This window comes from Pan troglodytes, chromosome 5 (assembly GCF_028858775.2).
Source record: "Pan troglodytes isolate AG18354 chromosome 5, NHGRI_mPanTro3-v2.0_pri, whole genome shotgun sequence".
In the NCBI taxonomy this organism is placed as follows: Eukaryota; Metazoa; Chordata; class Mammalia; order Primates; family Hominidae; genus Pan; species Pan troglodytes.
In genome coordinates this window covers 91668185-91684030 of record NC_072403.2, presented here as the reverse complement: position 1 = coordinate 91684030, position 15846 = coordinate 91668185, and the positions used below count along the sequence as shown (strand labels likewise).

Sequence of the window (15846 nt, the reverse complement as noted above, 5' to 3'; positions counted from 1 at the left end):
AAACTTAATGGAAATGAGACATCTTGCCCTATAATATACCAGTGTTCTTTTTTAAATTATACTTTAAGTTCTAGGGTACATGTGCACAACGTGCAGGTTTGATACATAGGTATACATGTACCATATTGGTTTGCTGTACCATCAACTCATCATTTACATTAGGTATTTCTCCTAATGCTATCCCTTCCCCAGCTCCCCCCCTCGACAGGCCCTGGTGTGTGATGTTCCCTGCCCTGTGTCCAAATGATCTCATTGTTCAATTCCCACCTATGAGTGAGAACATGCAGTGTTCGGTTTTCTGTCCTTGTGATAGTTTGCTGAGAATGATGGTTTCCAGCTTCATCCATGTCCCTGCAAAGAACATGAACTCATCTTTTTTATGGCTGCATAGTACTCCATGGTGTATATGTGCCACATTTTCTTAATCCGGTCTATCATTGATGGACATTTGGGTTGAAGTCTTTGCTATTGTGAATAGTGCCACAATAAACATGTGTGCATGTGTCTTTACAGTACCAGTGTTTGTTCTGCTATTAAAAATATTAAGTCTTGCAACATGATGAGAATCTTCAAATCAAGTGGATGTTCTGGGCAGATGGGCAGTCTTCTCTGACTTTGGGCACCCCCAGGTACTGAGAAACCCAACTCTGGTTTTATCAGCAACACATATAATGATCGTCTTGTCATGAAAGGAGACAAGGAGATATGTTAGCATTTTCTCACCATTTATGGAGGCTCAGAAGCAGAGCCCAAGCACAATTAAGTGTATACAGTTGCAGTTGTTCTCAAGTGCAGTGTTTATGTAAGACCTTTGGGAACGTTGTCTTGTGATCATATATTTTAAGTGCATTTGGGATCTGTTTTGAAGCATGAAGAACCTAATCCCATTATTGGGACTCCAGCCTGGGCTACAGAGCGAGACTCCATCTCAAAATAAATAAATAAATAAATAAAAATTAAAAAGAGGCAATATATAAAGCAAATGTTTGCAGTCTTCTTTGAAAAGTAAAACTGACTGTTCCCCCTTTTTCCCATTCTCATTTGTCAAACTTCCTGTACTTGCATATTGATTTTAGTGCCGGGGAAATGAGCACTAATAAAAATAATGCTGAATAACCAATTAATTCATCATAAATACTTTTAAATATCTCTTTCCAGTAACTTTTTGTCAGACCGTAGTTGAAGACCATATTTTATGTTTGTGTGTGGGCACTTAAAATATGTGAGTGTGTGTAGTGTGTGTGTATAAAATAATAGTGTAGTGATCTTTTTTAAAGTGAAAATTTTTTTTTTTTTTTTGAGACGGAGTCTCACTCTGTCCCCCAGGCTGGAGTGCAGCGGGGCGATCTCTGCTCACTGCAACGTCTGCCTCCTGGGATCAAGCGATTCTCCTGTCTCAGCCTCCCCAGTAGCTGGGACTACATAAAGTGAAATCTTATATATGGATCGGATATTTGTAAAACTGGTAATAATGGGATTAGGTTCTTTATGCTTAAAAAAAGATCCCAAACACACTTCTGATCCCAGGATAGTGTTCCCAAAAGTCTTACATAAACACTGCACTTGAGATCAACTGCAACTGTATATACTTAGTTGTGCTTGGGCTCTGCTTCTGAGCCTCCACAAATGGTGAGAAAATGCTAACACATCTCCTTGTCTCCTTTCATGACAAAGAATGAAGAGGAGAGGAGACACCATAAATACCAACTGCTGGTAATTTACCCTTCATACTCCTCCTGAAAATTAGTCTAATCAGTCTCTAGCCTACTTTCAGGCCTCAATTAACCAAGGCAATATGGGGGAATGCAGGCAGTTAGCCCCAAATCATTACTTCACAAAACTAGTAAAAAGCTTTAACATAATCTTATTTGGTTAGCAACTCGTCCAATGCTAAATCACAAATCTAACATTCCACAAACAGCATCTAAAAAAAAATTAACTCAATAGTTTTAAAACATTAAAACTCATGGAAAATGATATAAAGGTTATTTTTCGGTAAAAACAGTTTGCCATCTGTCTCTCAGCTAAGCTGTTCTTTCTTCATTATAAAACAGAACTTTACATGGCTAACTCCAACCACATTTTCCACCCCACTTGGTATTTCTCCCCAGTTTTACCTAATGCCTGACTCTAGATATGGCATCCTCAGTCAAACTGCACCAATCTGTCTTGACTATCTGATTAGCCACTGTGTTTTTTCCCCTTGAGGGTTAATCCACAAACTATTTAATGTGCCCCTAGTCAAATGAAACTTGACTGAATTTCCATTTCCAACCACCAGTTAAAAAATAAAAATAAAAGAACTAATAAACAAATTTAGCAAAGTTGTAGGATACAAAATCAACACACAAAAAAATCAGTTGTGTTTTTAGACACTAACAATAAATAATTGAAACAGAAAATTAAGAAAACAATTTTATTTACAACAGCATCAAAAATAATAAAGTAGGAATAAACCTAACCAAGTGGTAAAAGACTTGTACACTGAAAACTACAAAACATGCTGAAAAAAATTAAAGGAGATTCAAATAAATGGATATCCCATGCTCACGGATTAGAAGATAATATTATAGATGTCAATAATACCCAAAGCAGTCTACAGATTCAACATGATCCCTATTAAAATTTCAACAGCAGTTTTTGCAGAAATAGAAAAAAAAAATCATCCTAAAATTGATACGGCAAATCAACGGACCCTAAACAGTCAAAACAATTTTGAAAAAGAACAAAGTTAAAGGACTTATGCTTTCTGATTTCAAAACATATTACAAAGCTATAGTCATCAAACAGTGTGATTCTACGTAGAGACAGACATATAGACTAATAGCACAGAACAGAGTCCAAAATAAACCCTTCTGTGTACGGTCAAATAAACAGACAAGCATTCCAAGACCACTCATTGAGAAAAAAGATGGTCTCTTCAACAGTATTGGGAAAACTGGGTATCTACATGCAAAAGAATGAAGTTAGATCCTAATGTTATACTAGGTACAAAAGCTAACTTGAAACGGATTAAAGACACAAACCCAAGGACCAAAACTATAAAACTCCTAGAAGAAAACACAGGGGAAAAGCTCCATGACACTGGATTTGGCAAACTGATTTTCTGGATATGATACCAAAAGTACAAGTAACAAGAGCAAAAATAGACAAATAGGACTACATTAAGGTTAAAATCTTTTGTTCATCAAAGGACACAATCAACAGAGTGAAAAGGCAACCTATGGAGTGGAGGAAAATATTTGCCAATCAGATAGCTGATAAGGGATTACTACCCAAATATGTAAAGAACACCTACAGCTCAAAAACAAAAAATCAAATAACCTAATTTTAAAATGGGCAAAGAACCTGAATAGATACGTCTTACAAGATAATATACAAATGGCTAACAAACATATTCAAAAGATGCTCAACATCACTAATCATCAGATATACAAATCAAAACCACAATGAGTTATCAACTCACACTCATTAGAGTAGATACCATTGAAAAAATAACAAAAAAAGTTGGTGAGGATGTGTAGAAGTTAGAACCTCTCTGCAATGTTGGTAGGTAATGTTGGTAGGCAAAATGGTACAATTGCTATAGAAAATAGTTTGGCTGTTCCCCCCAAAATTAAAAATAGAACTACCATACAATTTAGCAATCTCACTTCTAGGTATATATTTAAAAGAAACTATCAATAGGGTAAACAGACAACCTACAAATGGGAGAAAATATTCACAAACTATGTGTCTGACAAAGATCTAATATCCAGAATTTATAAGGAACTTAAATCAACAAGCAAAAAACAAATGATCCCATTAAAAGGACATGAACAGACACTTCTCAAAAGAAGACATAAAAGCAGCCAAAAAAAAAAAATGAAAAAAAAATGTTCATCATTACTAATCATCAGAGAAATGCAAATCAAAACCACAATGAGATGCATCTCACATCAGTCAGAATGGCCATTATTAAAAGGTCAAAAAACAACAGAAGCTGGCAGGGCTACAGAGAAAAGGAAAGGCCTATACACTGTTGGTAAATTAGTTCAGCCACTGTGGAAAGCAGTTTGAAGATTTCTCAAAGAACTTAAAACAAAGGTATCTTTCAACCCAGCAATCCCATTACTGTGTATATACCCAAAAGAAAATGGATCATTATACCAAAGAGATACATGCACTCATATGCTCATTACTGCACTATGCACAATAGCAAAGACATGGAATCAACCTAGGTGCACATCAATGATGGACTGGATAAAGAAAATGTGATACATATACACCATGGAATACTATGCAGCCTTAAAAAAAGAATAAACTCATATCTTCTGCAGCAACATGGATGGAACTGGCAGCTGTAATCCTAAGCAAATTAACACAGGAACAGAAAACCAAATGCTGCATGTTCTCACATATAAATGGGAGCTGAACATTGAGGACCCATAGACATAAAATGCAAACAATTGACACTGCGAACCACTAGAGTGGTGACAGAAGGGGATATGCGTCAAAAAACTACCTATTGGGTACTATGCTCACTATCCCAGTGCAATATACCCATGTAATACACCTGCACATGTACTCCCTGTATCTAAAATAAAAGAAATATAAAATAATTCTAAAAATTAAAAGAACTGAAAACGGGATTTCAAAGAGATATTTGCACACCCATGTTCATAGCAGCACTATTCACAATAGCCAAGAGGTGAATTTAATCCAAATGTCCATCAATGGATGAATAAATAAACAAAATGTGGCACATACATACAATGGAATATTATGCAGTCTTAATAGGGAAGGAAATCTTGTCACATGCTAGAACATGGATGAACCTTGAAGATATGCTAAATGAAAGAAGCCAGTTGCAAAAAAACAAGTAGTGTGTGATTCCACTTAGTTGAAGTATCTGAAGTAGATATTTTATATAGAGAAAGTAGAATAGTGGTTACCAGGAGCTGAGGAAGGGGGCAAAGGGGAGTTGTTTAAGGGATATAGTTTCAGATCTGCAAGATGAAAAAGTTCTAGGGATCTGTTTCACAACAATGTAAATACATTTAATACTACTGAACTGTACACTTAAAAGTGCTTAAGATAGTAAGTGTTATATGTTTTTATCACAATAAAGAAAATTTAAAATAAAAATAAGAAAAATTATATAAAGAAATCCAAATCATCTGTTTGCTGAATAGAGAGAGAGAGAAAAGAAATGAAAGGGGAGTAGGTATTTTCATTTAGTATAAGTGGATGAGTTTTCATTTCTGATGCATTGCACAAATGCCAGTTCCACAGAGTGAGAACAAAGGGTTAAAACCTTGGCCATGAGGCCCAGAGCTTTCTAAAATCCAAATCAGACACTACAATTCATCATAAAAGCCAAAGTGTTGGCTCCTTTACCTTTAGAATCTCATCACCCACATTCTCAGAGAAGGAAGAATCCTGCTCACAGTAAGGACTGATTCCACTCCAGGGAATCAACAAGAATAAGTTGTGCCAGTTTGGGTTCTTGATGCAAATAACTGAGAAAGATACTAGCAACTTTGAGGGAGAGGAATTATGAATTATGGAGGTATCATAGGAGTTGGCAAGACTCCACATTAAAACTAGAGGACCAGTTTAGAAAACAGAAGGAATTTCCCTGTCTGGGTAGCCAAGAATACACTCATGTCACACCCCAGATGAGCTGCATAAGGACACCAGCCACAGCTATGGTTGGCCCCATCACCCCTGGACACTCACTGCCACAAACAACCTCCAACTGACCTCGTATTTCTACATCATCCCCTCAATGTTCAAATTCTGGGGTAGAAAAAACTGATTGGTCATGCCAGGGAGATTCCATTCAGTGGGGAACTCCTTCCAAAAGGCAAGATATACAACTGCTAAATGAGAGAGAAGGCAATTGTCCACACTGGTTACCAAGTAGCTTAGCAGCTGTTTACTCTACGCCTCACATGCCTAGCTCACCCAGGTTACAATAATAATTTTCTAATTCCAGGAAAGAGAATAAAAATATACAAGCTTTCTGGATCGTGTCACTCGCAATGTGGTAGGTTTCTACAGGTTAAACAACCAGATGACACCAGTCAGAAACTATCACTAGGTAAAGCAAGGTGCACAGAAGCAGGTGAGATGAACAAGGCCTGTGGTTAGTTGCCCTCTAATGCTTATGTCAAAGTCAAATTTACCTAACTTTGATAAGAGCCGACACTGTCTCAAAACTCTTGCCAGAAGAGACTATGATTACAGTGCGTACGCCAATAGCTGTCGTGACCACCACCACAGGACTAACACCATTCAAGCATGGAAGATGCCATTTACCTGGCACAGTTTAATCAATATGTAATATAGACCTCTAGCCAGCTCCCAGATAGTCTACTTGAAAAAATTTCCACAGACTTCAAAGGGCAAAGATACATAGACAGCTAGAAGTCATAAAGAGATAAAAATAAGGAGTAAAGTTAACTATATTTTACATTATATTCTTCTATTCATTCAATATATTCCTCTATTCAAACAGCACTGAACACTTCTGCTTTTATCATGATAGAACAAAGACGTCTCTACCTCCTTTCTCTCAGTAAGTCAACAAAACAACAAAGATTTTCAAAAAAGATAATATATATATATATATATATACACACACACACACACACACACACATACATAAAGACATAAAGCTAGGAGATTCAATCTAAAGGCCTAAACCACAATATAAGCAGTAAGTGGGAAGAGAAATGGTGAAAGATCTTAGAAAAAAGAGAATGGTCAAAACTCAATGTCTGCAGGAGCACTATCAGCAAGAAGCAAGGTGTAGGGCTCCATCAAAGGTCAGGAACTGGAGGCATCATCTATTGTGAAGGTATGGTGAGTGAGCAAAAGCAGAAAACAGAAAAATTGTTTGAAAGTCTGTATAAGCAGCAGTTAGATCCCAGGGTGCCTCACTCTCCTCGAAGGAGCTAGAAGATATTAATACACTATTAATAAACATGGTCTCAGGGATGCAAAAAAATGTATACACATGGGCACTGAAGAGAGACTGAAAATAGGGATAGGAAGTGAAAATCTGCACGCTAGAGAGTGAGACCTTCCATTTCCCTCACCCTACAGGTCCAGAACTCCAATAGCCAGGCAGAGATTCCCAAAGCAGGAGACTGAAAGGCCATTCTCCAGAAAAATTAAACCACCATCTGAGAAAAGACCTACAGATACTACTATCAATATCTGCAATGAGAATGCTAACAGGCTACTGAGTCATCCCACAGGGAAACAAGGCTGCATTCATATAAGACACACACGCAGCTTCTAGTGAGCTTCCTAGTCTCACCTCTTACATGAACAAAAGACGAGGATGAACATACATATAAGGAAAGCCCACCCCACCTGAGAAAAATAACCAAAACAAAGTGAAAAAAAAAATCAATGAAAACAGGAACAACACAAGTAACAGAAGAAAACTTCAAATAAATCATATTTAATATCTTTAGTTAAGATCTTGTATTCATTTAGTAGAAATACAACATTATTTAAAAGAATCACAGAGCAAGAAATGGGGAGAAAAGGACAAAAATTCAATGAAAGGATTGTGTTCTTTTTCAGAAAGAACAAAAATCGAATAGGTGGACATTAGAAAAAAAGATTAAAGTATTAGAAAATCAATGTAAGAAATCCAATATCCAAATTAATAGGCACTCAAGAGAAAGGGAACAAGGAAAAAAGTAGGGAGAAAATTTTCAGGAAAAATAATATAAGAACACATGTAATCAGCAATCACAGAATTTCTTAAAAGGCATACTGAGCACTCAGCACAATGAATGAAAAATAGCTCATACCATAGTAATTCACCAAAAGATGTGGTGAATGTATATATAAGAGATTAAAATTTTTCGTAGAGAAAACTGACAAAAACATAAACGATCAAGGAAAATGGCATTAGACATCTCAATCGTAGCAGCGAAAACCAGAGGACACTGAATCAATATCATCAAAATCCTTTCCAACCTAGAATTCTGTACCCAGAAACTACCACTAAACCATAAGACTAGAATAAAAGCATTTTCAAAGCCTCGAAGTCCGAGGGACAGAAAACTGCTAGATTTTTGTTTTAAGCCTTCTAGCACTATTTGACTTATAGCTTTATTTTATTTTGAACTATATACTTTGCAAACATTTTCAGCTATTACTTCATTTAGGTCTGCAGGCACAAGAGTACATTTTATATCCTTGGTAATCATGAATAAAATACACCCTTGGTTACCACACACTTCTCTCAATAAAATATAAAATAATGATATTAAAAACCCCATAAAATAACAATTTTCATTTTTATATAATATGCTTAAGAAATGCATTTGAAATGATCACAAAGACAGACATTATCCCTTGCTTAAAGATAAGAAAACTGGGGCTTAAAAAGATAAGTAACTTTCCAAAGGTGTCCCAGCCGACATAAGGCAGTACTAGTGCTCAAACTTAAGTCTAATGCCATGTTCAGGATTCTCCTCAGGATGCTACAGGTAAGAATTCTCTGTATAATCTACACATGGCTTTATATTGCAACTTCTCATTCTCCATTACGCACGTGGGGGAAAGGATTGTTTTCTTTGAAGCCACCAAAGGCTGTTATACCTTTCCTCCACGCTAATTACAGCCTAGCTATTTATTTAATCTCAAGCACCTCAGCTCTGTAGCTCCTTCTTCTTTAGACCGTCCTTAAATAACTATAGTACAGGTCCAAAAATAAACACTGACTTAGATACTTAGAGATATGGCAAAAGGCAAATCCTAACTTACTCATTAGAAAGAAGTTTCTCAATTATTTTTCTTAACCTAAGGAGTACGCAAGTAGGTAAATAGATGAAAGTGACTTTTTCATCTTCTCGTATGCTACATGCAGCAGGAAAGCACCTGATATATGTTCATATATGAGGTGCACTGATATTCTTAATGATCCCTCTGGCTCATTATCATAAGAAATGGAACTCTGGTTTACGATTAGCTATTAGCAGTTATTTATACCATAAAGGGATATTCAAAGATAATTATTCCCCTCTACTACTCTGCCCCCTAAAATGTATTAATCAAAAAATAATTTGATTAATAATTTAATAATTAAAATGATTATTTTTAATGCTTCAAAATTTAGAACATAATACACACGTACATACATACATACACACACACACAGAGCTTCCCTTCCTACTTCTGTTTCCAAAGCAAAGACAGAGCTCAGATTGACAGACACACGTGCACTTACATTCACATACCACACAACCCTCGCACATACATACACAGTCCATGACCTTGGACTCACATCCCTTCTCAACTTCACCCTCTGTTAGACATGCGGATCTGAATGGGCATTGGGTGAAGAAGTCACAGTCTTCACTGGAAAAACCCACCTGCACTCTAGGTGGCATGTGTTCTGAACAATAAAAAGAAACAGCATGATAACAGTCTAGCCACTTACTCCACAGTATCGGTCGCCATTAAATATCTGAGGTGGCAGGGGGTTGCCCTGAGTGGGTTTCTTTTCCGGGGGGACGTTTTTGTACATCCATTGCCTCTGTTCTTCTGACATTGTGATATCCACCTCCTCAAACTCTATCTTGTTGGCTTCCAGAAATCTAACCACATCTTGTTGCTTCTTCTTTATCTAAAGAGAGAAGACAAACAAATAAGTAGATATGCTTATCTGAAACAGTATGTATATACTTCCAAACTGAACTAGATTTATGTCATTGATACAAAAAAAGAGGTGATTTATGTAGGTGTCATGCACTGTCCACTCACTAGATATCCAGTGGAAGAATGAGCCAGTCTCAACACAGTCGTTTCTTTGATGTTGTTATTGCTATTTTGAGATGGGGTCTCTCTATGTTGCCCAGGCTGGTCTCAAACTCCTGGGCTCAAGTGATCTACCCACCTCGGCCTCCCAAAGTACTGGGATTACAGGTATGAGCCACTGCACCCGGCCACTAACACGGTCGTTTCTTCAACCTAGACTCCCCAGAACTCTGGAGCACAATTCAGGTAGCTTGGAAAGAATGGACTATGAGATGACAGAGTGACTTAGTTCTCAGTGGGCCATAACCACTCCCCATCCCACCCCAATCCCACCCTCACCCTTGCAAGAAGTTGACATCTATGGTCATAAAAGCTCCCTTTGCCCAAAACCATCTGAAAACCATGTATAGACTATCTGAGATGTCGACATTTCATTGATTCATGACAGCAGCAACATTTTTATTCCCCTCAGCAGCCTTCTTCAGAAATTCCACAGCTGTAGCCACTACCATGAAAGCATCCTTTCATCAGTTCACAGGAGAAAAATGTTCTCCACTTCTAAGGTGAGAGTAAACAAAGAATATCATCTTACTTTGAACTCTGTTTCTTAACCCTTTTCATTCCTCTGATCTTTCACTTTTCCTTCTTCAGTCACTAGGGGTCAGATGTGCTCTTGAGGAGCTGCAAATCCATCTCTGCAAAGTTTTCAAAATGTTGCCTACCTTCTTAATTTAAGAGTACATACCAATTGAGATGGAATGAAAACACAATAGTCTCTCCCTATCCATGGGGGATACATTCCAAGACCCCCAGAAGACACCTGAAATGACAGATAGTGCCAAACCCGTATATATACTATATTTTTTCAATCTGATGACCAGGAGGCATGTCCAGGTTTGTGTTTTAAAGAGATCACTTTAATACTATGCAGCTTAAAAAGAAAAAAAACAGAAGCTCTGTATGTACTGTTAACATTGTTATGAAAAGCTCTCCAAGACATATTAGTAGGTTAAAAAGAAAAGCAGCAGAACTATATGTAGACTAAGCTCACTTTAAAAAAAAATGGAGAAAAATAAGAACGCATTTATATTTGCTTGTGTTTATATTGTTTTAAAAAATTCTTGAAGGTCATGTAAGAAACGAACAGAAGTGGTTATCCAAGGGCTAGAGGAGCAGGAATTGGGTAAGGAAACAAAGTGGGAGCAAGAGTTTTATTTTAAAATGTTTTGAAGATTATAATAAATGTGTTAATATTCAAAAGAGTAAAAAGAAGAAACGTATTTTAATGAGAGAGAGGTGGCACCCTAGCTTCCACAGAACAGCTTGGAGGGTGGCAGTACACACCACAGAGATGCCCTGTTTTATACAAATCATGTTTTCCCAATGTGACATGAAGCAGAACTCAAAGCATTTTGTTGAGTCACTGGCCCCCATGATTCACTTATAAGAAAGGGCAGATGATTAAAAAGAAGACATGAAAAAACAAAACAGGTAAAACCTTAGAAAATTAGCTAGTACTAATAGCAAATCACCCAAATAACAAGGTAGGAGAAAGTTAATCCGTAGAAGGAAGTTTTCAAGTGGATGTTTGTGATACTAGCATCAGGAAGGAAGATGTGTCACACTACCACAGCCTGTTTGTAAGGTCTGCAGAGGTGAACATGGCCTGGAACTGACAGCACCCACCCTAGGGTGGCGGGGGCAGGCAGTTCAGGAAGCAGGAACTTAGAGGAACACATCAGCCTACTGGGCGGGGCCCAGGTAACAGAGAGGCTTCCCATGCGGTAACAGGAAGCCATCAAGAGCACTTCATGTGCTGGGCTTAATTCCAGAGTCCAAATAGCCATAACATACACAATCATTTCCTTCACACAATGAATTTTTTTATTCTCCCCACATTTCAACTCTTCTGAAATGAAATGAATCTTACAATCAATATCAAAAGGAATTTCCTAAGCAAATGGAAGAGAAGTAAATTGTGGGCCAACAGTCACTGCTTTCACCTATGTCATTTTTTTGTTTTGTTTTGTTTTGAGACAGAGTTTCACTCTTGTTGCACAGGCTGGAATGCAAAGGTGTGATCTTGGCTCACCTCAACCTCCGCCTCCCGGGTTCAAGTGATTCTCCTGCCTCAGCCTCCAGTATGTGCCATCACGCCTGGCTAATTTTTGTATTTTCAGTAGAGATGGGGTTTCTCCACGTTGGTCAGGCTGAGCTCGAACTCCCGACCTCAGGTGATCTGCCCACCTCGGCCTCACAAAGTGCTGGGATTATAGGCGTGAGCCACCGTGCCTGACTTCATCTATGTCATTTGATCCATGGGTGGAAGGTACCTTCAACTCACCTGGTTTTTTTTTACTTAAACACCCTTGGAAGCAAAACAATGGTAGTTATTTACCCAGTAACCAATCTCCCTCTCTTTCTAAATACAGAAGGCTGGTTTTACTTAGAAGAGCAATGTGCTCAGCTACAACATCATGTTTACACAAACACCTCTATTGTTAGAGGTAATCACATGACACAGTTCTGACCAATGAGATGTGAGGCAGACAGTCCTTGGGAAGGCTTCACTTAAATGAATGAAAACACAAAGCAGGCTTTTGCCCTTCTCTAGTCTGCTTACTTGCAGAAACGCAGATATGGTGCCTGGAGGTGCAGAAACCATTTCACAAATGTGAAAACAAACACCATAAATATGTGAAAATACTATATGCTCAAGCAGAAAGACAGTAGCCTGGGTCCTTAATGACATTTTGTAGCTACCACCCCAGTCTCTTCATGCACAACCTATTCTACACCTTTCTGTATTAGACAAATAAACCCTTAATAAGCCACTCTTCATCCAGTTTTCTATAGCTTGCACCCAAATGCAATTCTTAATTGCTATTTAAAATGACTTCAGAAATACTGTATTATGATGAAGGATTGAAAATAACAGCTATTACTGCACAGTAGAGCCTGGCAATAAGAGCTGTAAGACATAAACTTAATATATGTGAGTGAATATTTGTCACTGGATAAACAGAGGAATTTTCTTAATCTACTCCATAGAGCAACAACCAATACGTTGGAGCTAAAACAGGCAGGTTATCTAAAAGGATGAAGAGTGCATTTCACCCTAACATTCAAACACTACTACACACCATACAAAGCAATTAAAGGGAACACAGAATCCCTTGCATTAGATTGGGAGTAGGCAAAATATGACCCAAGGCCCAAATCCAGCCCACTGACCATTTTTGCATGGCCTGCAGCCAAAAATGGTCTTTATATTTTTAAACAGTTGGGGGAAAAAAACAAAAGAATAATGATATTCCATGACATGTAAAAGTTATATGAAATATAAACACCAGTGTCCATAAACAAAGCTGTATGGGAACACAGCAACACTCACATATGGGAACACAGCATTCACTCACATATTGTCTATGTCTGCTTTCTCCCTGCAATGGCAGAGTTCAGAAGTTACAACAGAGACCGTGTGATCCCCCAATGCCAAAAATATTGACTAGATGCCCTTTATAGAAAAGGCTTGCCAACCTTTGAGCTAGATCACAGATCTTCACTTCTGGATCAAAGTTCCCTTTCTCAGTGAGCCCTCCTTTGACCACCTGATTTTACACTTTTACCAGCTACCCCAGAACTCTCTACTTGCCCTCCACTGCTGTATTTTTCACCACAGCACTTGGCGTCTGACAGACTGTAGATACTATGTATTTGTTTGTCCATCTCCCCCACTAGAATATAAATCCCCTGGCTGGGTGCAGTGGGTCACTCCTGTAATCCCAGCACTTTGGGAATCTGAGGTGGGGGGATCACCTGAGGTCAGGAGTTTGAGACCAGCCTGATCAACATGGTGAAACCCTAGCTCTACTAAAAATACAAAAATTAGCCAGGGGTGGTGGTGCATGCCTGTAATCCTAGCTACTGGGGAGGCTGAGGCAGGAGAATCACTTGAACCTGGTTGCAGTAAGCAGAGATCATGCCATTGCACTCTGGCCTAGGCAACAAGGGCGAAACTTTGTCTCAAAAAAAAAAAAAAAAGAAAAAAGAATATAAATTCCCCAAGGCCAGGAGATTTTGTCAGTTTTATTAAACATTTGTTAATGACTAGACAAGACATTCACAGGTAGAAGGGCCTGTGAGATGGTGAACTTTCCTCCCAACCAACAACAGGGCTGATTCTTTTATCCTTGAGGGCTCACCTTTAAGTATCACCTCTTCAAAGAGCCCTCTCTAACCACCTTGCTGAAGTTTTATTGCCTAAATTTATTAAAATTTTATTTATTTATATGTCTCTTTGTTTTTGTTCTCACCTCTCTCTCTACGATGTCAATTCTGGAAGCAGAAGGACCAGCGTGCAGGAGGCCCTCAATAAATATTAACTGAATGGATGATTCAAGAATTATTCCAGTCCTAAACATCAAAGATTTCCAGGTGATGTTCAAGAGAAACTATTCAAACTAAGTGAGTAATTTAATTTAGGAACAAATGTAACTTACATTTAGCCCAACAGGAAAGTGGATCAAATGACAGTATTTCTCAATCCCAAAGCAGCACAGTTTTGAAAAGCATTGTGCTTAGGATGCTACATCTAACTGTACATAGCCGAAATAATTCAGAAGAGTCTCTAGACCCTGATGCGAAAAAAGACTGCTTCTAACTCTGACAGTGATTGAAAAAGAAAGTAGTATGTGGTTGCATGTTTAAATAAATTCTATTGTCAGTTAATTTTAATAGTTGCAAGTGCATAACAAAACAAAGTGTTTTGTTTTGCTCAAATGGTTTTATTAAATTGTTGATACATTTATAAATATGGCAATTGAGATTCAGGTTATTTCCCTGAATCTGCTTCCCATTACGACCTTAGTACTCTATTACCCTCAACCACTTTCCCCCACTAACTTCAGGAGCTCTGAAGCAAACTCCTCCCTCAGCTGTGCTTTGAAGCAGCCTTCTTGGCCACTGAATGGATAAGCCTTTACCCTTTGACTCCAGATCTGTGAATCTCCTGAGGACCCCAATGCCTGCACCCAAGCCCTCGTGACTCACCCCCACAGGGCCCTGGGGAGTAAGCTGCGGGGTCTCCTGACTCCGCATGAACACTCAATGACCCGTGGAAATCTTAGTGAAGACACTTGGAACCTTCAGTAGCAACCTCCTGGCTCCTAGAGTCCCTAGGGATTTGATCGGAAGACAGGCTAAATAATTACCTTGCACGTGACTCAGCCTTAACCCCCTACTCTGTGGCACTGACTGCTAAGTAAACTTGCACGCCTCTACTCTCTTCTTGTAGGATTACTTCTTTCCCAGGAGGATGCCAGTTAACTTATATAATTAAGCAGCCCCTGCCAGATTCCTTCCATAGGCTTCCGGACACGTCTAGTCATGTTTGAATTCCAGGGTATACATAGCTGATGCTGCACCATGGGACTCACTAGCTGATGCTGGAACCTTGGGACTCACTAGGAAATAAAGAGACATAATCAATTTGAATAAGAGTTTTTTTTAACATTGAGATTGAATACGAACAATAATGGGAAAGCAAGTTTAGCTGAAGACAAATGAGCCACAGAGGACAATGAGGAAAACTGGGGGGAGGTGGGGCCGGGGGAAGTATATATTTTAGAGTCAGATTGTCCTGGTTTTAATTTTGACCCTGACAGATGGGTAGCCTTGGAGATATTACTTGGCTTCTCTCTTAGCTTCCATTTCCAAACCTGTGAAATAAACTGCTAAATTAAGTTTAGCCTAAGGCCAGGAGCGGTGGCTCACGCCTGTAATCCCAGCACTTTGGGAGGCTGAGGTGGACAGATCACCTGAGGTCAGGAGTTCGAGACCAGCCTGGCCAACATAGTGAAACCTCATCTCTACTAAAAATACAAAAATTAGCTGGCTGTGGCATGTACCTGTAATCCCAGCTACTCAGGAGGCTGAGGTGGGAGAATCCCTTGAACCCAGGAGGCAGAGGTTGCAGTGAGCTGAGATCACACCACTGCACTCCAGCCTGGGCGACAGAGTGAGACTCTGTCTCAATTAAAAAAAAAAAAAAAAAAAAAAAAACTTAGCCTAAAGCTA

General features: G+C 38.6%; 1 protein-coding gene across 6 annotated transcripts in view; it reads right to left on the bottom strand.

Moving 5' to 3' along the window:
- SH3BGRL2 (SH3 domain binding glutamate rich protein like 2) overlaps window positions 1-15846 on the bottom strand; it is a 166016-nt gene that overhangs the window by 20404 nt on the left and 129766 nt on the right. For all 6 annotated transcript variants that reach the window (XM_016955901.4, XM_016955903.3, XM_063813217.1 and 3 more), the window contains one exon: window positions 9452-9637. In XM_016955901.4, the coding sequence (XP_016811390.1) occupies window positions 9452-9637 (186 nt within the window). The remainder of the gene's footprint in view (window positions 1-9451; window positions 9638-15846) is intronic.